Source organism: Coturnix japonica, chromosome 27 (genome assembly GCF_054131305.1).
Source record: "Coturnix japonica strain WE chromosome 27, WE-NBRP24, whole genome shotgun sequence".
Classification (NCBI taxonomy): domain Eukaryota; kingdom Metazoa; phylum Chordata; class Aves; order Galliformes; family Phasianidae; genus Coturnix; species Coturnix japonica.
The window spans coordinates 3,420,226-3,440,664 of NC_140689.1; the positions used below are offsets into that span (position 1 = coordinate 3,420,226).

Sequence of the window (20,439 nt, forward strand, 5' to 3'; positions counted from 1 at the left end):
TTTGAAAGCTGGTTTTGCCATTAAGCGCAGCAAGGTGAAGGGGCCTGCCCAGGAAATCCAGTTCTTAGGTATAAAATGGCAAGATGGACGTCGTCACATCCCAGCAGATGTGATTGACAAAATCACTGCTATGTCTCCGCCCACCGACAAGACAGAGACCCAATCTTTTCTGGGAGTAGTGGGCTTTTGGAGAATGCATGTCCCAAACTACAGCCACATAGTGAGCCCCCTCTATCAGGTAACACAGAAGAAGAATAATTTCTCATGGGGTCCTGAGCAGCAGCAGGCTTTTGAGCAGAGAAAACAAGAAATAGCCCGTGCCGTGGCCTTGGGGCCAGTACGGACGGGGCAGGATGTGAGGATCCGAGGCCGACCCCTAGGATTTTGGAGTCAAGCATATAAAAGGGTCTGAGGAGCGCTACACTCCGACTAAGAAGGAGATCTTAGCCGTGTATGAGGGGGTTCGGGCTGCTTCTGAAGTAGTTGGGACAGAGGTTCAGCTTCTTCTAGCACCTCGCTTGCCAGTAATAAACTGGATGTTTAAAGGACAGGTTCCCTCCACCCATCATGCTACTGATGCCACTTGGAGTAAGTGGATTTCATTAATTACTCAATGAGCTGGAATGGGAAAACTCAGCCGTCCTGGAATTCTAGAAGTGATCATGGACTGGCCTGAGAGTAAAAAAATTGAAACAACACCTACAGAAGAGGTATCACGTGCTAAAGAGGCACCACCATACAATGAGCTACCAGAAAACGAAAAGTAATTTGCCCTATTCACAGACGGATCATGTCGTACTGTAGGGAAGCATCGCAGATGGAAAGCTGCTGTATGGAGCCCCACACGACAAGTTGCAGAGGCCACTGAAGGTAAAGGAGAATCAAGTCAATTTGCAGAGGTAAAGGCTGTTCAGCTGGCTTTAGATGTGGCTGAACGGGAGAGGTGGCCAATGCTTCATCTTTATACTGATTCATGGATGGTGGCAAATGCCTTATGGGGGTGGCTGCAACAGTGGAACCATCCTCTGCTACCAAATCTGTCACGGTTTGAACGAAAAATCCACCTGCGTCCGTGACAAGGGCCGTGGGCCCCTGAAGGGCCCTCAGCCGAAAAGAAAAAGTTAATTAAGAAAACAGCGGCAACGATGTAAGGAGGCACACTTATTTACTAAATACTATATCGAAATACAGGATAATACAATAGAATACAATATAATTGAAAATTGAGCTAATGAATCAAGCAAAATAGGAGAGAGAATGAGTCCCGTAACCGAGAGGCCTACTGTGAATCTGGGCGAACGGCTGAAGGCTCCCACACACTGCCCTGAACGCCAGAACTCGAAAGACGTCAGTCTGTTCTGCGACCGAGTTAATATAGAGTCCAGGTCCCGTGACCCATCGTGTTGCTCTCTGGGAGATGTAGTCTTCTTCTGTAAGTTTCAGATTCAGTAAAATTATTCATGCTTTATATGATGTTATGATGTGGAATACTGATAGCAAAATTACAAAATTATTAAACCATGACACTGTTAAAATCAGCTTTTGGATATGTAGAGGGAGAATTTTTTCGGTGAATAACTGTGTGTTTAGGGCAGGAATGGATGATCCTTGATTTCACATGGTAGATGTTCTTTACCTGCTCTGTACTCATTTTACAAATCATTTCATGCTGTAACAGTAAACAAATGGTGAATTCTTCATCAGATACGTCTGCTACTGTAAGGTCTTTGTCTGATTTCAAAGTTAAAGTCAGGAGTCAAACTAAAAGAAGAAAAAACTAGTTTGATAAGGACGTATAGAAATTCTGCCTTTCTGTAACACAGTTTTGTTGGAAGTAACCGCGGGAGACAAGTCTCATGCTATCATGGTCAACAAGTCTCGTTTATTAGGTGTTACAGCATCTCATTTTTGGGGGGGGGGCCGTAGAGGCCGACAACGCAGCGAGCGACGTGTGCGGGGGGGGGCAGGCGGCCGCTGGCTGGGAACGGCTGCTTGTGTCAGAGCGCGGCCGCTGTTCTTTCGTGCGCTGCTTCTCACGTTTCCCGACTTCCTATAGCATACAGCAGCGTTGTGGGCGTTGGATTGACACTTGCTGCGCCAAATCCCAGTGGCTTGGCACTCGTGACGGATGTGGCCATTTTTTTCACAACGGAAACATTTCATGCGGGAGCTGTTCTGCGAGCGTGGGCTTGTAGCGACTGCAACTTGGAGGGGTGCAAGGGCTGCTAACACTTGATTCTGAGAAGCCTCAGCCTGTGCCTTTAATCCTGCCCCTAGCTCTTTAATAGCCTCCACTATGAAAGCCTGAGCCCCCGTGGGCACGCTCGATAATCTGTCTAACGCCTCCTCTATTGTCCAGTTACTCCTCAAAGTACTTAGAATGCCACGAGCTGTAGCATTACAATTCTGAAGTTCACAATGTTTTAGCATTATTTCCCTCATGTACTCTGGTACTCCAGCCTTCTCTATGGCTCCAGCTACCTTATCTAGAAACGCTCCAAAATCCTCATTTCTTCCCTGCCGGATTCCCATATAAGACGGCAGCCCACCTGGTGCCTTGATCTTATCCATAGCCTGCCTGGCCAGATACATTGACTCCCTACATTTAACTGGTCCTAATAAAGCCTGGGCCTCTGTCCGGATGAAAGGACCCACCCCTAAAAGTTCTTCAACGGTTACGTTATACAAGGGATCTCCGGGCTGCCTAACTATCACAGCGCTCTGTTGGCACGTCTCTTCCCAATAAGCATTAAATAGCAGTTGTTCGTGCTGCGAAAAAATCAACCTAGCTATAGCCCGACGATCAGATGGCAACAAAACCTGAGTACTCCAGATATAATCCAGTATCTGTCTCGCTGGCTCACTTTTTACTCCAAACTGACTGACCGTAGACCGCAATAGTGACAACAACTTCCAATCTAAAGCACTGATAGCAGCCTGTGTCCTGCCTGCAGGATCAGGCGAATAACCCACCGACAGCACCGCCTGTTGCAGCGCTTCCAACGCCTCACCGTCTCCCGCCTCTAAACAAGCCCGCGCCAGCGCAGCCCAAGCCCCCCCCCGCTCCCGCGTGACGGCCTCCGCCAGGTCACTCTGTGCCCCAGGGAGCGGCTCATTGCAAAGGGGGGTCGAGGGGGCCGGCTGTAGCGCCATGGTCGATGCAGGCGGCTCATCTGATACGGACGTGCTGGGAGACGGAGACGGGGCACTCGGCTCCACAGCCACCGGCAACGCAGGCTCGGCGGCCGGCAGCAACTTTACGGTGGACACTGCAGGGGGCACCGGGCAATCTGACCATTCATTATAATTCTTATTCCTCCCCTGCACAGCTGCAGCTCTTCTCTCCTCATTATTGCTACCATTACTATTAATAAAAATAACATTTTTAGTGACAGGTGAGGGCAGGGGGCTGCGTTGGGCCCTATGGGAGCCCCCCCCCCATCCTGGCACACTCCCCCAGGCTGATCCAGCACTTCCATGTGGGTGATTGCAGCAAATCATTGTAAACCACACGCCACCACTTCCCACATTTTTTAGCCATTTTCTCCCCATCTATCATTCCCTGAAAAATTGCATCTCCAAATTTACGCCACTCAGCAAGATCATGAACTAAATGCGGATTCTGAAATAACCCTTTAGCATACCCATACACTAATAACTTAGGGAATTCCTTTTCCAAGTCTATCCCGTTAAACTGTCTCCACCTAAGAAAAGCGGTAAATAAATTATATGCTGCTTGCCCGTCCATATTTACTCACGTCGGTACCGTTGCAGCCCTCCAGGCTTCGGCAGCACGTATCGCTCGAGCCCACCTCTGTGGTCACTCGAGACACGGAGCTCCAAGTTTAGCTCTTTCGTCGTCCGTCTAGCTGCGGGACCCAAACCCAACGCAGTTCTTCGCTCGTGGCAGCCCCTTTTTCCTTATCACGTCGAGGGTCACCATTTGTTGGAAGTAACCGCGGGAGACAAGTCTCATGCTATCATGGTCAACAAGTCTCGTTTATTAGGTGTTACAGCATCTCATTTATACAATCAGTAATAAGTTCATGCATATTGCAAAAGTAAAGCTCAGGATTGGTGGGTTACACATTACTTCATCTGAGCTTTGTGGTTAGTCTTATGGATACTTTTTCTTTGCAGCTCTGTCTACACCTTGCTACACATCTTGCTTTTCCCTCAGGCCGTCCTTGCCTCTAGATACATATTTCGCCTTTAGCTACATACCCTGTCTTTTCACATCCTGATTTCTCCAGAGCTGCTTAGCCCGTGATCGGCCCTAGGATAGACCGTCTTTGTCTTTAATCACGTTCATTCTTTTACAAATTAACTAGTGGAATCTCTTCATGTCCTTTCTCATGAAGCCATACTGCATAAACATTCTCCACATAGATCTGACCCACATCAGACGCACAGCAGCTCCGGCCCCAAAGATCTGACCCACATCAGACACACAGCAGCTCCGGCCCCAAAGATCTGACCCACATCAGCCCCAAAGAAGCTCCTGCCCCATAGATCAGACCCACATCAGCCAAACAGCAGCTCCTGCCCCATAGATCTAGCCCCATCAGACCCACAGCAGCTCCAGTCCCATAGATCTGACCCACATCTACACCACAGCAGCTCCTGCCCCAAAGATCTGACCAAAATGTGCCCCAGAGCAGCTCCTGTCCAAGAGATCTGCCCCACAGCAGCTCCTGCCACATAGATCTGACCCACATCTGCCCCACAGCAGCTCCTGCCCCATAGATCTGACCCACATCTACCCACAGCTACTCCTGCCCCACAGATCTTACCCCAATCAGCCCCACAGCAGCTCCTGACTCATAGATCTGACCAACATGTGCCCCACAGCAGCTCCTACACCATAGATCTGACCCACATTAGCCCCACAGCATCTTCTGCCCCATTGATCTGACGCACATCTGCCCCACAGAGCCTTCTGCCCTAAAAATCTGAACCACATCTGCCCCACAGCAGCTCCTGTCTCATAGATCAGAACAACATCAGCACCACAGCAGCTCCTGCCCCATAGATCTGACCCACATCAGCCACACAGCAGCTCCTGCCCCATACATGTGACCCACATGTGCCCCACAGCAGCTCCTGCCCTATACATCTGACCCAAATGCGCCACACAGAAGCTCCTGCCTTATAGATCAGACCATCATCAGCCTCACAAAAGCTCCTGCCCCATAGATCTGACCCTCATCATCCCCACAGCAGCTCCTGCCCCATAGATCTGACCCACATCAGGCCGACAGCAGCTCCTGCCCCATAGATCTGACCCACATCAGGCCGACAGCAGCTCCTGCCCCATAGATCTGACCCTCATCAGCCCCACAGCAGCTCCTGCCCCATAGATCAGACCCACATCTGCCCCACAGCAGCTCCTGCCCCATAGATCTGACCAACTTCAGCCCCACAGCAGCTCCTGCCCGATAGATCTTACCCACATCTGCCCCACAGCATCTCCTGCCCCATAGATCTGACCCACATGCACCCCACAGCAGCTCCTGCCCAATAAATCTGAAACACATATGCTCCACTGCAGCTCCTGCCTTACAGATCAGACCCTCATCAGCCTCACAACAGCTCCTGCTCCATAGATGTGACCCTCATCATCCCCACAGCATCTTCTGCCCCATAGATCTGACCCTCAGCAGCAACACAGCAGCACCTGCCCCACAGATATGACCCACATATAACCCACAGCAGCTCCTGCCCCATAGATCTTACCAACATCAGCTCCACAGCAGCACCTACCCCATAGATCTGACCCACATCTGCCCCAAAGCAGCTCCTGCCCATAGATCTGACCCACATGTGCCCCACAGCAGCTCCTGCCCATAGATCAGACCCACATCAGCCCCACCGCAGATCCCGCCCCACAGATCTGACGCTCATCAGCCCCACAGCAGCTCCTGACCCATAGATCAGACCCACAGCAGCTCCTGCCTCATAGATCTGTCCCCCCTGAGCCCCACAGCAGCTCCTGTCCCGTAGATTTGAACCTCATCAGCCACACAGCAGCTCCTGCCCCAATTGATCTGACACACATAAACCCACAGCAGCACCTGTTCCGTAGATCTGACACACATCATCCCCACAACTGCTCCTGCCCCAAAGATCTGATACCCATGTGCCCCACAGGAGCTCCTGCCTCATAGATCTGACCCAAATCTGCCCCACAGCAGCTCCTGCCCAGTAGATCTGACCCACAGCAGCTCCTGCCCCATAGATCTGACCAACATGTGCCCCAGAGCAGCTTCTGCCCCATTGATCTGACCCACACCAGCTCCACAGCAGCTCCTGACCCATAGATCTGACCCACATCTGCCCCAAAGCAGCTCCTGCCCATAGATCTGCCCCACATCTGCCCCACAGTAGCTCCTGCCCCATAGATCTGACCCACATCAGCCACACAGCAGCTCCTGCCCCATACATCTGACCCACATGTGCCCCACCGCAGCTCCTGCCCCATAGATCTGACCCGCATCAGCCACACAGCAGCTCCTGCCCCATACATCTGACCCACTTGCGCCCCACAGCAGCTCCTGCCTTATAGATCAGAGCATCATCAGCCTCACAACAGCTCCTGCCCCATAGATCTACCCCACAGGAGCTCCTCCCCCATAGATCTGACACTCATCATCCCCATAGCAGCTCCTGCCCCATATATCTGACCCATATCAGATCCACAGCAATGCCTGCCCCATAGATCTCAACCACATGAGCCCCACAGCAGCTCCTGTCCCACAGATCTGACCCACATAGGCCCCACAGCAGCTCCTGCCCCATAGATCTGACCCTCAGCAGCAACACAGAAGCTCCTGCCCCACAGATCTGACAAACACCAGCCCCACAGCAGCTCCTGCCCCATAGATTTGACCAACATCAGATCCACTGCAGCACCTACCTCATAGATCTGACCCACATCTGCCCCACAGCAGCTCCTGCCACATAGATCTACCGACATGTGCCCCACAACAGCTCCTGCCCCAAAGATCTGATACCCATGTGCCCCACAACAGCTCCTGCCCCATAGATGTGACCAACATGTGCCCCACAGCAGCTCCTGTCTCATAGATCTTACCCACATCAGCACCACAACAGCTCCTGCCCCATAGATCAGACCCTCATCAGCCCCACAGTAGCTCCTGCCCCATAGATCTGACCCACATCAGCCCCACAGCATCTCCTGCCCCATAGATCCGACCCAAATCAGCCCCTTAGGAGCTCCAACCCCATAGATCTGACCCACAGCTGCCCCTGCCACATAGATCTGACCCACATCTGCCCCAGAACAGCTCCCGCCCCATAGATCTGACCCACATCAGCCCCAAAGAAGCTCCTGCCCCATAGATCAGACCCACATCAGCCACACAGCAGCTCCTGACCCATAGATCTGATCCCAATCAGCCCCACAGCATCTCCTGCCCCATAGATCTGACCCACATCAGCCCCACAGCAGCTCCTGCCCCATAGATCAGACCCACATCTGCCCCACAGCAGCTCCTGCCCCACAGATCTGACCCACATCTGCCCCATACCAGATCCTACCCAATCGATCTGACCCACATTATCCCCACAGCAACTCCTGCCCCATAGATCTGACCTACATCAGCCTCAAAGAAGTTCCTGCCCCATAGATCAGACCCACGTCAGCCACACAGCAGCTCCCGCCCCATAGATGTGACCCACATCAGACCCACAACAGCTCCTGCCCCGTAGATCAGACCCACATCTACCCCACAGCCGCTCCTGCCCCATATATCTTACCAACATCAGCGCCATAGCCTCTCCTGCCCCATAGATCAGACACACATCACCCCCACAGCAGCTCCTGCCCCATAGATCTAGCCCTTATCAGACCCACAGCAGCTCCAGTCCCATAGATCTGACCCACATCTACCCCACAGCAGCTCCTGCCCCATAGATCTGACACTCAGCACCTCCACAGCAGCTCCTGCCCCATAGATCTGACCCACATAGGCCCCACAGCAGCTCCTGCCCCATAGATCTAACCAACAGCAGCTCCACAGCAGCTCCTTCCCTATAGATCTGACCCACATAAGACCCACAGCAGCTCCTGTTCCGTAGATCTGACACACATCATCCCCACAACTGCTCCTGCCCCAAAGATCTGATATACATGTGCCCCACAGGAGCTCCTGCCCCATAGATCTGACCCACATCAGCCCCACAGCAGCTCCAGCCCAGTAGATCTGACCCACAGCAGCTCCTGCCCCATTGATCTGACCCACATGCGCCCCACTGCAGCTCCTGCCTTACAGATCAGACCCTCATCAGCCTCACAACAGCTCCTGCCCCATAGATCTACCCCACAGCATCTTCTGCCCCATAGATCTGACCATCAGCAGCAACACAGCAGCACCTGCCCCACAGATATGACACACATATACCCCACAGCAGCTCCTGCCCCATAGATCTTACCAACATCGGCTCCACAACAGCACCTACCCCATAGATCTGACCCACATCTGCCCCAAAGCAGCTCCTGCCCCATACATCTGACCCACATGTGCCCCACAGCAGCTCCTGCCCCATTGATCTGACCCACATCAGCCACACAGCAGCTCCTGCCTTATAGATCAGACCATCATCAGGCTCACAGCAGCTCCTGCCCCATAGATCTGACCCTCATCATCCCCACAGAAGCTCCTGCCCCATTGATCTGACTCACATCTGCCCCACTGCATCTCCTGCCCCATAGATCTGACCCACATCTGCCCCATAGCAGCTCCTGCCCCATATATCTGACCCATATCAGATCCACAGCAACGCCTGCCCCATAGATCTCAACCACATGAGCCCCACAGCAGCTCCTGTCCCACAGATCTGACCCACATAGGCCCCACAGCAGCTCCTGCCCCATAGATCTGACCCTCAGCAGCAACACAGAAGCTCCCGCCCCACAGATCTGACCAACACCAGCCCCACAGCAGCTCCTGCCCCATACATCTGACCCACAGCAGTTCCTGCCCCATAGATCTGACCCTCATCATCCCCACAGCAGCTCCTGCCCCATTGATCTGACTCACATCTGCCCCACTGTAGCTCCTGCCCCATAGATCAGACCCACATCTGCCCCATAGCAGCTCCTGCCCCATATATCTGACCCATATCAGCCACACAGCAGCTCCTGACCCATAGATCTGACCCACATTGGACCCACAACAGCTCCCGCCCAATAGATCTGACCCACATCGGACCCACAACAGCTCCTGCCCCATAGATCAGACCCGCATCTACCCCACTGCAGCTCCTGCCCCATATATCTTACCAACATCAGCGCCATAGCATCTCCTGCCCCATAGATCTGACACACATCACCCCACAGCAGCTCCTGCCCCATTGATCTAGCCCCCATCAGACCCACAGCAGCTCCAGTCCCATAGATGTGACCCACATCTACCCCACAGCAGCTCCTGCCCCATAGATCTGACACACAGCACCTCCAAAGCAGCTCCTGCCCCATAGATCTGAACCACATAGGCCCCACAGCAGCTCCTTCCCCATAGATCTAACCAACATCAGCCACACAGCAGCTCCTTCCCTATAGATCTGACCCACATAAGACCCACAGCAGCACCTGTTCCGTAGATCTGACACACATCATTCCCACAACTGCTCCTGCCCCAAAGATCTGATATACATGTGCCCCACAGCAGCTCCTGCCCCATAGATCTGACCCACATCTGCCCCTCAGCAGCTCCTGCCAAGTAGATCTGACCCACAGCAGCTCCTGCCCCATAGATCTGACCAACATGTGCCCCACAGCAGCTCCTGCCCCATAGACCTTACCCACATCAGCCGCACAGCAGTTCCTGTCCCATAGATCTGACCCACATCTGCACTACAGCAGCTCCTGCCCCATAGATCCCACTCACATGTGCCACAGAGCAGATATTGCCCCATAGATCTGACCCACAACTACCCCACAGCAGCTCCTGCCCCATAGATCTGACCCAAATCTGCACTACAGTAGCTCCTGCCGCATACATCTGACTCACATATGCCCCACAGCTACTCCTGCCCCATAGATCTGACCAACATCTACCCCACAGCAGCTCCAGCCCCATAGATCTCACATGTGCCCCATAGCAGCTTCTGCCCCATAGATCTGACCCACAACTACCCCACAGCAGCTCCTGCCCCACAGATCTGATCCAAATCAGCCCCACACCAGCTCCTGCCCCATAGATCTGGCCCACATCAGCCCCACACCAGCTCCTGCCCCATTGATCTGACCCACACCAGCCCCACAGCAGCTCCTGCCCCATAGATCTGACACACACCTGCCCCACAGCAGCTCCTGCCCCATAGATATGACACACACCTGCCCCACAGCAGCTCCTTCCCTATCGATCTGACCCACATAAGCCCCACAGCAGCACCTGTTCCGTAGATCTGACGTACATCAGCCCCACAGCAGCTCCTGCCCCATAGATATGACACACCTCAGCCCCTGGCCCATTGATCTGACCCACATGTACCCCTTAGCAGCTCCTGCCCCATAGATCTGACCCACAGCAGCTCCTAACTCATAGATCTGACCCTCATATGACCCACAGCAGATCCTGCCCCATAGATCTGACCCACAGCAGCTCCTGCCCCATAGATCAGACCCACATCAGCCCCACCGCAGATCCTGCCCCATAGATCTGACCTTCATCAGCCCCACAGCAGCTCCTGACCCATTGATCAGACCCACAGCAGCTCCTGCCTCATAGATCTGTCCCCCCTGAGCCCCACAGCAGCTCCTGTCCCGTAGATTTGAACCTCATCAGCCACACAGCAGCTCCTGCCCCATTGATCTGACACACATAAACCCACAGCAGCACCTGTTCCGTAGATCTGACACACATCATCCCCACAACTGCTCCTGCCCCAAAGATTTGATATACATGTGCCCCACAGGAGCTCCTGCCCCATAGATCTGACCCAAATCTGCCCCACAGCAGCTCCTGCCCAGTAGATCTGACCCACAGCAGCTCCTGCCCCATAGATCTGACCAACATGTGCCCCAGAGCAGCTCCTGCCCCATTGATCTGACCCACACCAGCCCCACAGCAGCTCCTGCCCCATAGATCTGACCCGCATCAGCCCCACAGCAGCTCCTGCCCCATACATCTGACCCACATGCGCCCCACGGCAGCTCCTGCCTTATAGATCAGACCATCATCAGCCTCACAACAGCTCCTGCCCCATAGATCTACCCCACAGCAGCTCCTGCCCCATAGATCTGACCCTCATCATCCCCACAGCAGCTCCTGCCCCATTGATCTGACTCACATCTGCCCCACTGCAGCTCCTGCCCCATAGATCAGACCCACATCTGCCCCACAGCAGCTTCTGCCCCATATATCTGACCCACATCAGCACCACAGCAGTTCCTGCCCCATATATCTGACCCACATCAGCACCACAGCAACGCCTGCCCCATAGATCTCAACCACATGAGCCCCACAGCAGCTCCTGTCCCACAGATCTGACCCACATAGCCCCCACAGCAGCTCCTGCCCCATAGATCTGACCAACACCAGCCCCACAGCAGCTCCTGCCCCATAGATCTGACCCACATCAGCTCCACAGCAGCACCTACCCCATAGATCTGACCCACATCAGCCCCACAGCAGCTCCTTCCTCATAGATCTACCGACATGTGCCCCACAACAGCTCCTGCCCCGAAGATCTGATACCCATGTGCCCCACAACAGCTCCTGCCCAATAGATCTGACCCACATCAGCCCCACAGCATCTCCTGCACCATAGATCCGACCAACATCAGCCACACAGCAGCTCCTGCCCCATAGATCTGATCCCAATCAGCCCCACAGCAGCTCCTGCCCCATAGATCTGACCCACATCTGCCCCACAGCAGCTCCTGCCTTATAGATCTGACCCACATCTGCCCCATACCAGATCCTGCCCAATTGATCTGACCCACATCTACCCCACAGAAGCTCCTGCCCCATATATCTTACCAACATCAGCGCCATAGCCTCTCCTGCCCCATAGATCTGACACACATCACCCCCACAGCAGCTCCTGCCCCATAGATCTAGCCCCCATCAGTCCCACAGCAGCTCCAGTCCCATAAATCTGACCCACATCTACCCCACAGAAGCTCCTGCCCCATAGATCTGACACACAGCACCCCCACAGCAGCTCCTGCCCCATAGATCTGACCCACGTCTTCCCCACAGCAGCTCCTGCCCCATAGATCTGACCCACGTCTTCCCCACAGCACCTCCTGCCCCATAGATCTCAACCACATGAGCCACACTGCAGCTCCTGTCCCAGAGATCTGACCCGCATAGGGCCCACAGCAGCTCCTGCCCCATAGATCTAACCAACATCAGCTCCACAGCAGCTCCTGCCCCATAGATATGACCCACCTCAGCCCCTGCCTCATAGATCTGACCCACATGTGCCCCTTTGCAGGGGGGCTCCTCTGCCTGGTGGTCATGGCGGGCCCCCTCCTCCTTCTCACTCCTAGGGCCCCCAGCTCCATCCTCCCGCCTGAAACAGGGAAAACTTCTACCCTAGCCCTCTTAGCTGCCGACATGGCTGCTAACTGCCACAGCTGTCAGAGGCGAGTGCGTTGCGCGCGGCAGCGGTGACCAAGGTGACGTGGAGAGGGTTCTAAAATGGCGGCCGCACTGCTGGCACTGGTGTTCCACATAGGATGAGGAGGGGGCTGGTAATAGCAGGACAAGGGGAAACTGATTGAAGTTGAAAGAGGGAAGATTTAGGTTGGATGTTAGGGGGAAAGTTGTTTACTAGGATAGTGGTTAGGCCCTGGAACGGGCTGCCCAGGGAGGTTGTGGATGCCCCGTCCTTGGGGGTGTTCAGGGCCAGGTTGGACAGGGCCCTGGGACACCTGATCTAGTAAAGGTGTATGTTTGGTGGCCCTGCCAGGCAGGGGGGTTTGTTCTTCATGATCCATGAGGTCCCTTCCAACCTGGGTCATTCTGTGACTCTGTGATACTGGTGTGTGGCTGCTTGTCCCAGAGCGCTGACCTTTTGTCTTCAGGTTCACCAACAAGACTGTAACTGATTTATGGAGGAGGCAAGTGATGGGTGCTACTGTGTGACAATCAACATCACTTTGTGGACATTTGAAAGCACCTTCCTCCAGAGCTGTTCACCTCTAGAAGAGGGTGCTCAGAAGTGTTTACTGGCAGAAGATCTGGTTCCAGCTTGGTATGGGAAAACTGGGGAATGATACCATCGTGCCCTGTGAAGAACAAGAAGCAGGTGGGCGTCCCTGCTCCCTCTTGTCTGCTGGCAAGGTCCAGATGAGATCCCAGAGCCAGAAGCTGCCATTCCAAGGAGAGCTTACTCAACCATTTTGGATTTGAGCTGTCACACCAAGGAGAGCTGACTGAACCACGTTGGACTTATTTGTAAGTTTATACTATCATTGGAAACTGTTGCCGTGGTCACAGTCATCGTCAGCGGAAAAACAACTCCTGATGACCCACCACTACTGAAGATCAATGACTGAACTACTAAACACGTCAGATCCATGGTGGTGACTCTCTCTCCCTCTTGCTTCCTATAAAGACTCCTTGATTCTTTTTCCTGTCTTTTCTATTGCCCGCCTTCCCTTCCTAATCACCCTAAATCGTAATAGCGTCCGTCCTCCAACATTTGAACCATGCTCAGGCATACACGTATGGACCTCCTCTCCTTCCTATAAATTGGAGCAGGACAGAGAACCACAAGGATTGTCAGCTCCCAAGTCATACAAGTATTGCACACAACACAGATAACTTCATCTGTTGGCCCCGCTGTCTCTGCATACCACCAAGCGAGGACCTGCAGTGCCCAGGCGAGACGATGTGCCTGGCAGTGCAAAGCCAGCCCACGTGTGTGCAGATGGCAAGGAGCGTGTGGCACTGTGCACCGACAGCCCTTGCCTGCCCAGGACTGCGTGTGGAGGGCGTTCTCCACTGCAGCTTTGCCCAACAGTCAGTAGGGGTGTGCGGCCATGATGGCAGTAATGAACAAACTGCTGCTTCACAAAGATCTTGGCCTGATTAGAAATCTTTGAGTAGTGCTGTTACAGCAGACAGAATGTGATAAGCGCAAGTAGTCTCCTGCACTTCACATCCTTGCTACTTCATTCTGGGTGTTGTCACTGAGCAGCATCTAACACAAGTTCTGCCCTGGTCAGCTGGCTGCCTTAGCTTGTGCCCTGAAGGCAACGCTGTGACGTGATGTTAGTATTGCTGTTTTCTCCTCGTCAGAATACTCTGCCTTTTGAAGGAAGCAGCTTCTTGGTTATTTTGTTTTGTTGTTGAATTTTATTAATTTACAATATCTATATTCCATATAGTTATAGATGTTTTGAATATGATCATCTGTGGTGCTGAGAATTTTTGTAGAAAAGGTATACTCAGTTCGGAAGGTGTAATAAGGATGTTAAAGAAAGAACCCCCTGTTGTGTTGACCAGTGATGATGCTCCCACCACCTGACCAATGGTGGAGAGGAGCATGAAGAGAGAGGTGGTGCTGGGGGGATCTTGGGGCTGCTGGGCCTGTCATACCTTTTCCAGGCAGAGGTTTTACAGGTGTTGCCCCCATGCCGACCCTGTGGGGGGGGGCCACTCCCACATCCTGAAGGATGGAGGAGAGGAGCGGGAGGGCAGAGTTGGTGCTGTGGGGGGCTGGGAGCTGTGGGGCCTGGTATGCTTTCCCCTGGCTGTAGTTTTCTGGGTGTCGGATGATGCCCTCAAACTGCCACCCTGTGGGGGCTGCTCCAACCTCCTGAAGGATGGCGAAGGAAAGTTGGTGACAGTTCCTGGGGGGGACAGGGGGCTGCTGGGCCAGTTGGCTTCCCCCAGGCAATGGTCGTCCGTCTGTTGGATGATGTCCCCAGGTCTATACTCTGCTGGGGTCGCTTCCATCCCCTGATGGATGGTGGAGGGGAGGGTGAGGGCAGAGATGGTGCTGGAGGCTGACAGGCCTCTCAGGCTTCCCTGAGGCAGTGGCTGCCTGTGGGTGACACTTTGAGGGAGCCACTGCCAACCCCTGAAGGATGGTGGTGGGGGACGGGAGGGTGGTGTTGATGCCAGGGTGCTGCTGTTTGGGTGCCAGCCGATGACTGCAAGCTTCCAAACCAGGTGGGTCCCTCCTGTCCCCTGAAAGAGGTGTTGATGCCCAAGGTGGATAGGGGCCACTGGGCATGATGTACTTCCCAGGGGCCACGGAGCCTGGGCTGGTGGGCTACGGGGGCTGCACTGGGGGCAGCTGAGCCCAACAGCCGTCAGGCCTGGCAGGGGCCGCTCTGGTGGTGCTCTGCGGCTGGTGGGCAGATTGTCACTGCACAGGCACCGGTTGTTTGTGCCACGTCTTTTCTGTGCGGCGCACTGAGGCGAGCAAGCTGTTTGTCCAAGCGTGAGTTTGCTGCGGGCAATATGCTGGACTGCAGCATCTTCAGCAAGGCGCCTGCAGGGAGAGAAACGTGCTGAGGGCACAGGAGAACCCCCTGCTCTCCTTCCTCACAGTGCATGATAGAGCCACCCTCAGCTCCCGGCCTGTCTCAGGCCCAGCAGTAAGAACATGCAGCAGGAATGGCGAGGCCAGTTAAATGTCTGACAGTGTCAATCTCAGACAGTGTTAGGCAACAACTAACTGGCTTCTCTATGCTGCTTTAACTAGAAATGCCTCCTTGCTCACAGGATCCCTATAGTAAAGAGAGGGGGCAGGATGGGGTTGGGGGTGAACAAGAACTCACTGGTTTATCTGCCTCCGTTGTCGGACAAGACGATAGCACGAAAACATTGCCATCAGCATGGTAACGAAGATAGCTGCACCGAATCCCAGGCAGTACTTCTCGATAAAATAGTCAGTGTGCGAACTCTGCCGTTCCAAAATGCAAGCCAGCGCATAGGTGCTCCACCTGTCTCTTTAGAAAGGAGGTAAGGGAGTGGGACTGTAAGTAACTGCTTCTCATCAGGATGATGGTGCAGTTTCTCCACATGTATTTCTAGAAGTTCAGTTTCACAAGCCTTTCAGGGAACAGACGGAAATACACCTACCACGTGCTTTGTCCTTCATGATTTTCATTAGCAGAGGGGGCAGTGTCTGCAGATATTTTCCTGTTTCCAGGGCCTCTTTCTGTTTCTCAGGACCTAAACAGAAAGCATTAAGATAACTTTCAGACAAACAAGATATTAAACTGAATGGTCTTTTCAGTGAAGTCAGTAACGACAACAGCCACCCCTGGGATGCCTGTGGGGTTCCAGCACAACTAAGGATTTAGCACGGCCTTCCCTGGAGGCACTTCTGCGACCAAAGAATGAGAACTTTTCACCACACACTGCAGCTTACCTAAACGCATAACGGCATCACTGAATGGGACCAGGGCATTGTGCGAGGGCAGGGCACACACACACAGGTGTGCATTCTCACTCACACCTGCAGACGCTCCTGGCTGACATTAGGACTGTGAGCTGGCATCTCTCAAAGGAAGTAAAATCTCATGACATGGTATGCTGTAATTTCTCTCTTCCTTAGGGACCTGCAGTGACTGGAAGGGGCTCAGGTGATGACATGGCACTCAGACCTGGGTCAAAAGTTGCAAAGCTGCAGAGAAGCCAGGTGGGCAGTTGGCTGGCACTCAGCAGCTTTCCAGATACTCTCTCCAGGCCATGTAAAACAATCTTCAGAGAAGGCATAGAAGAACATTTGGCCCCTCAAGGTTTTTTTAGTGGGGAGATCTCTGATGTATGGAGACAAAGTCAACGGGATGCTGGGAGCATGCAGCACCCAAGAAACAGTGACTACCCAAGCTTCTCATGGAGAAGAAATCACCAGGCAGTGAAAAGATGAACCCCTCCTGAACTTCCACAACCAAATATGAGCAAAGATCATGAGATGAAGACTGGTGACTTACCTCTGGCATCCACCCCAGGCTCAGGGACGCGACTTTGCTTTTGAAATGCACCAAAGGGGCCTGCAGGCACAAGAGTGATCAGACACAGGTGAGGAGAGCTTCCGCTGTGCACTGGGGTCTGCCTTGTTTTTTTTCCTGCAGTGACCTGTGAGGACTGGCTGCAGGTCAGGGAATGACATGGACCAAACAGCAAAGGAATAGGAGCAAAGACTGGCAAGGGCCGCCTTCCCACTGAAATGTGACAATTCTCCAAGTAAAGAAATATTAATGACTGATCTGTGTACGACCTTCAAAGCACAAAGAGACTTGAAAGACCTTTGGAGAGCCTTACGTACCCAAATAAGCTATTATAGCACTAATTTTTCGACTTCCAAGGAAACAGACACTCACAACTTACCTCGGAGTTTCCCCTGAGGCACAAAAGCAGTCTCCTTCCAGTCATCTGAGGAAGGAGTACCAATGTCATCATCTAGAAGAAAGAACAGAAGAGGGATGTTCCCATTGCATGCTGTGATCTTCCTCTCCCTTAGTGACAGGGAAGGGGCCAGGGAAGGGGACAGGTAACAGGATGGGAGACTCAGGCCTTGATCGCCAAAGCTATAGAGGGGCCAGGGTGACCTGGAGCCTAGCACTCGGCAGCTTTACAAATGCTCCCTCCTGGCCACACGCAGCACCCCTCCGGGACCGCGTGGAAGAGCATACAAAGAAAAGGTGCCTGAAACACACTGGGCTACAGCTGGGGGTCTCTGTTGGGAACCAGGATTTTTCTATGGGGAGCATCAGGCAGCTGGAGCAGAAATGCTCATGCTTTTCCCAGCACACACCTTCCACGTTCTCCCCTGGGACACCCCCAGGATGAAGAGCATGCTCCACCCAGCCAGCGGCAGAGCCGTGGGAGCACAGGGCTTCCTCATGCCCTTGCCCAGCTCCTGTGGTGCTGCCTGTCCCCCTTTTCCAATACCCCCCCACTCCCATCGAAGGCAGCCTTAGGCCTATAAGGCACAGAGCCACTGGAACCAGAACCTGGGCTTCTCACTCACATTTCCGCTTATTTTTTACCCCATCTCTGCCCACCCACCTACTTCTGCTGCTCGCCCTGGAGCAGCACAAGTCTCCTGACAACACATGGCTATCAGTAGGAGGACGGCAAGGCAGGTGGGGGCCGTGGCCCCCAGTACTCGTGCCATGCTGCTACCACCACTGCTACAGCCACAACGAGTGCTGCTATTGGGGCACAGAACACCTAGAGCACGCAGCTGGGCATTGTGATCTTGTGGCACAAGGCAGCAATGTGGCAGGGCATAGTGACCTCACATCCCCAGGCTGCTGGCTGGGCCTCCCCACGGGCTGCTCCTCCTGTGCAGCAGGGCTGCATAGAGTGGGTGCTTGTGGCACCCCTTAGTGGGTGAGTGCCAGGCTGCTGGGGAAGAATTACTGGGAGCGTGTCCCACTGGGTAGATCTGTTCCACCGCAAGGACCAGGCTCCCCCTGGGCTTGTTATGGACGCTGAGGATTCCCAGTCATGTAGAGCAGCAGGAGACCATGGCAGATATTTTCACCTTTACATTGTGGAAATATATTATTGTGGAATGGTTTGGGTGGGAAGGGACATTAAAGACCCAGAGACTCTGTCAAAGGATAAAGAAAATCGCTCCAGTGTTGTTTTTACTGCTTTGTGCAAATCAAAAGATTGCATTTTGTCTTTTAATGGCCAAAAAAGCCATTTCTTCAGGGACACTGTATTTGTTGTCACAGACTCTAACAAAAATGCAAACTGAGCTTTATCTGTAGCATCAATACTTTAGTATTTCGTATCTTGTATTTGACAGTTCCCTCCCAGCCAGTTGCCCGTGCCTTTCTCTCAGCCCATGAGAGCACCACTTACTGCCTCTGGGAACTTGGAAACTGGCAGCATGATGGCCAGCACACACACAAGGTGCTCGTGACGCAGCTCCAGGCGGCTCTCCTGAGGCCCAGCTTCATTTCACGGCCACTCACGCTCTGCTGCTGGACATTCTGCAACAGAAAAGCCACCGGATGCAAATCCCATCCCTCACAGATGGTATCAGACCCCTGCTCTCATGGCAGTCACCACCGCCCGGCATTGGGCAGCGCTTCCACTGCCCTTGCTCCTGCCACAAGACACCAAAGTCTGCTTCTAGTTCGGCTCCACCATGGGATCCTGTTTGCAACAGAAAAACACACGGAGGCTGCCAGCCACTGCAACACGCGCTGTGAAACCCCTGGCACTGCTGAGTCCCATGAGCAGAGGAGAGAAGCGTCTGCCTGCCATGGACGGGCTGCGGCGGGATTGAATCCTGCCTTCCAATCGGGACACCCCCAGGGAGAGCCTCCCTGGGGACCCAAAGACTTACGGCAGCGCCAACACAGCAGGCAGAAATGCGACGTGCTCCTGACTGCCCGCACTGTTCAAAGCTCCCTCCCTCTCCCTCTCCCTCCCTCCACCCTATGACGGCAGCCCTTCAAAGCAACCAACACAACCACGCCAAACCGCAGCCCGGACTCGTCCCGCTCACTGCAATCCAGACCCACTCCATCCGTACAAACCTTCATCCACGCCGTTTCTTAACCGGGCCTCGGCGCCACCCGGATCTTACAGCCAGTGAGCGGCCAGCAAACGAACGGACGTCTTCCTCTTGGTGCCGCACAGCCCAGCACGGCCGGAGCCAAACCACACAATCCGGGCCGGGGCCGGCTCAGGCTCTGCCTCCAGGCTTTTGGGGCCGGCCGGGTGACTCCGCAGCACAGCGAGACCGTGGAGCCGCCCGGGAGCCACCTCTGGGTGCCGGCAGCGCCGCGAGCTCCTCCCCCGACAGCCCCTCCGTGCCCCCGCACCGAGGCCCAACACCGTTCGCAGCACAGAGCCCGCTCCTCCCGGCCCCGCTCATGGCCGCCATGGCCCGGAAGTGCTCTCCGCCGCCTGCAGGAAGCACTTCCTGTCACTGTCACGTGGCTCAGGCCGGGCTGGGGCCTGTTGGGGGGGGGGCAGCTGCCAGATCTTCTGCCAGTAAACACTTCTGAGCACCCTCTTCTGGAGGTGAACAGCTCTGGAGGAAGGTGCTTTCAAATGTCCACAAAGTGATGTTGATTGTCACACAGTAGCACCCATCACTTGCCTCCTCCATAAATCAGTTACAGTCTTGTTGGTGAACCTGAAGACAAAAGGTCAGCGCTCTGGGACAAGCAGCCACACACCAGTATCACAGAGTCACAGAATGACCCAGGTTGGAAGGGACCTCATGGATCATGAAGAACAAACCCCCCTGCCTGGCAGGGCCACCAAACATACACCTTTACTAGATCAGGTGTCCCAGGGCCCTGTCCAACCTGGCCCTGAACACCCCCAAGGACGGGGCATCCACAACCTCCCTGGGCAGCCCGTTCCAGGGCCTAACCACTCTCCTAGTAAACAACTTTCCCCCTAACATCCAACCTAAATCTTCCCTCTTTCAACTTAATCAGTTTCCCCTTGTCCTGCTATTACCAGC

The 20,439-nt window shown here is 54.0% G+C and overlaps 1 protein-coding gene and 1 long non-coding RNA gene across 2 annotated transcripts; both read right to left on the reverse strand.

The window, feature by feature from the left end:
• Positions 1–14,316: 14,316 nt before the first annotated feature.
• Positions 14,317–15,872, reverse strand: LOC146756355 (uncharacterized). The gene is made up of 2 exons (XM_085524553.1): positions 15,770–15,872; positions 14,317–15,480 (listed from the first exon to the last, which is right to left on the reverse strand). The coding sequence occupies exons 1-2, from the start codon at positions 15,826–15,828 to the stop codon at positions 14,598–14,600; spliced, it is 942 nt and encodes a 313-aa protein (XP_085380679.1). The 5' UTR covers positions 15,829–15,872; the 3' UTR covers positions 14,317–14,597.
• Positions 15,873–16,072: 200 nt separating this feature from the next.
• Positions 16,073–19,023, reverse strand: LOC146756356 (uncharacterized). The gene is made up of 4 exons (XR_014937530.1): positions 18,816–19,023; positions 17,328–17,399; positions 16,931–16,990; positions 16,073–16,166 (listed from the first exon to the last, which is right to left on the reverse strand). It is a non-coding gene; the product is annotated as an uncharacterized LOC146756356 (long non-coding RNA).
• Between the last annotated feature and the right edge of the window lie 1,416 nt (positions 19,024–20,439).

Bases quoted from the DNA above. Each gene is read 5' to 3' on its own strand.
- LOC146756355 (XM_085524553.1), bottom strand. From the start codon at position 15,828: ATGCTGATGGCAATGTTTTCGTGCTATCGTCTTGTCCGACAACGGAGG. The intron at 15,481-15,769 runs GTGAGTTCTTGT...CTCTCCCTGCAG, and splicing joins CAACGGAGGCAGATAAACCA to GCGCCTTGCTGAAGATGCTG.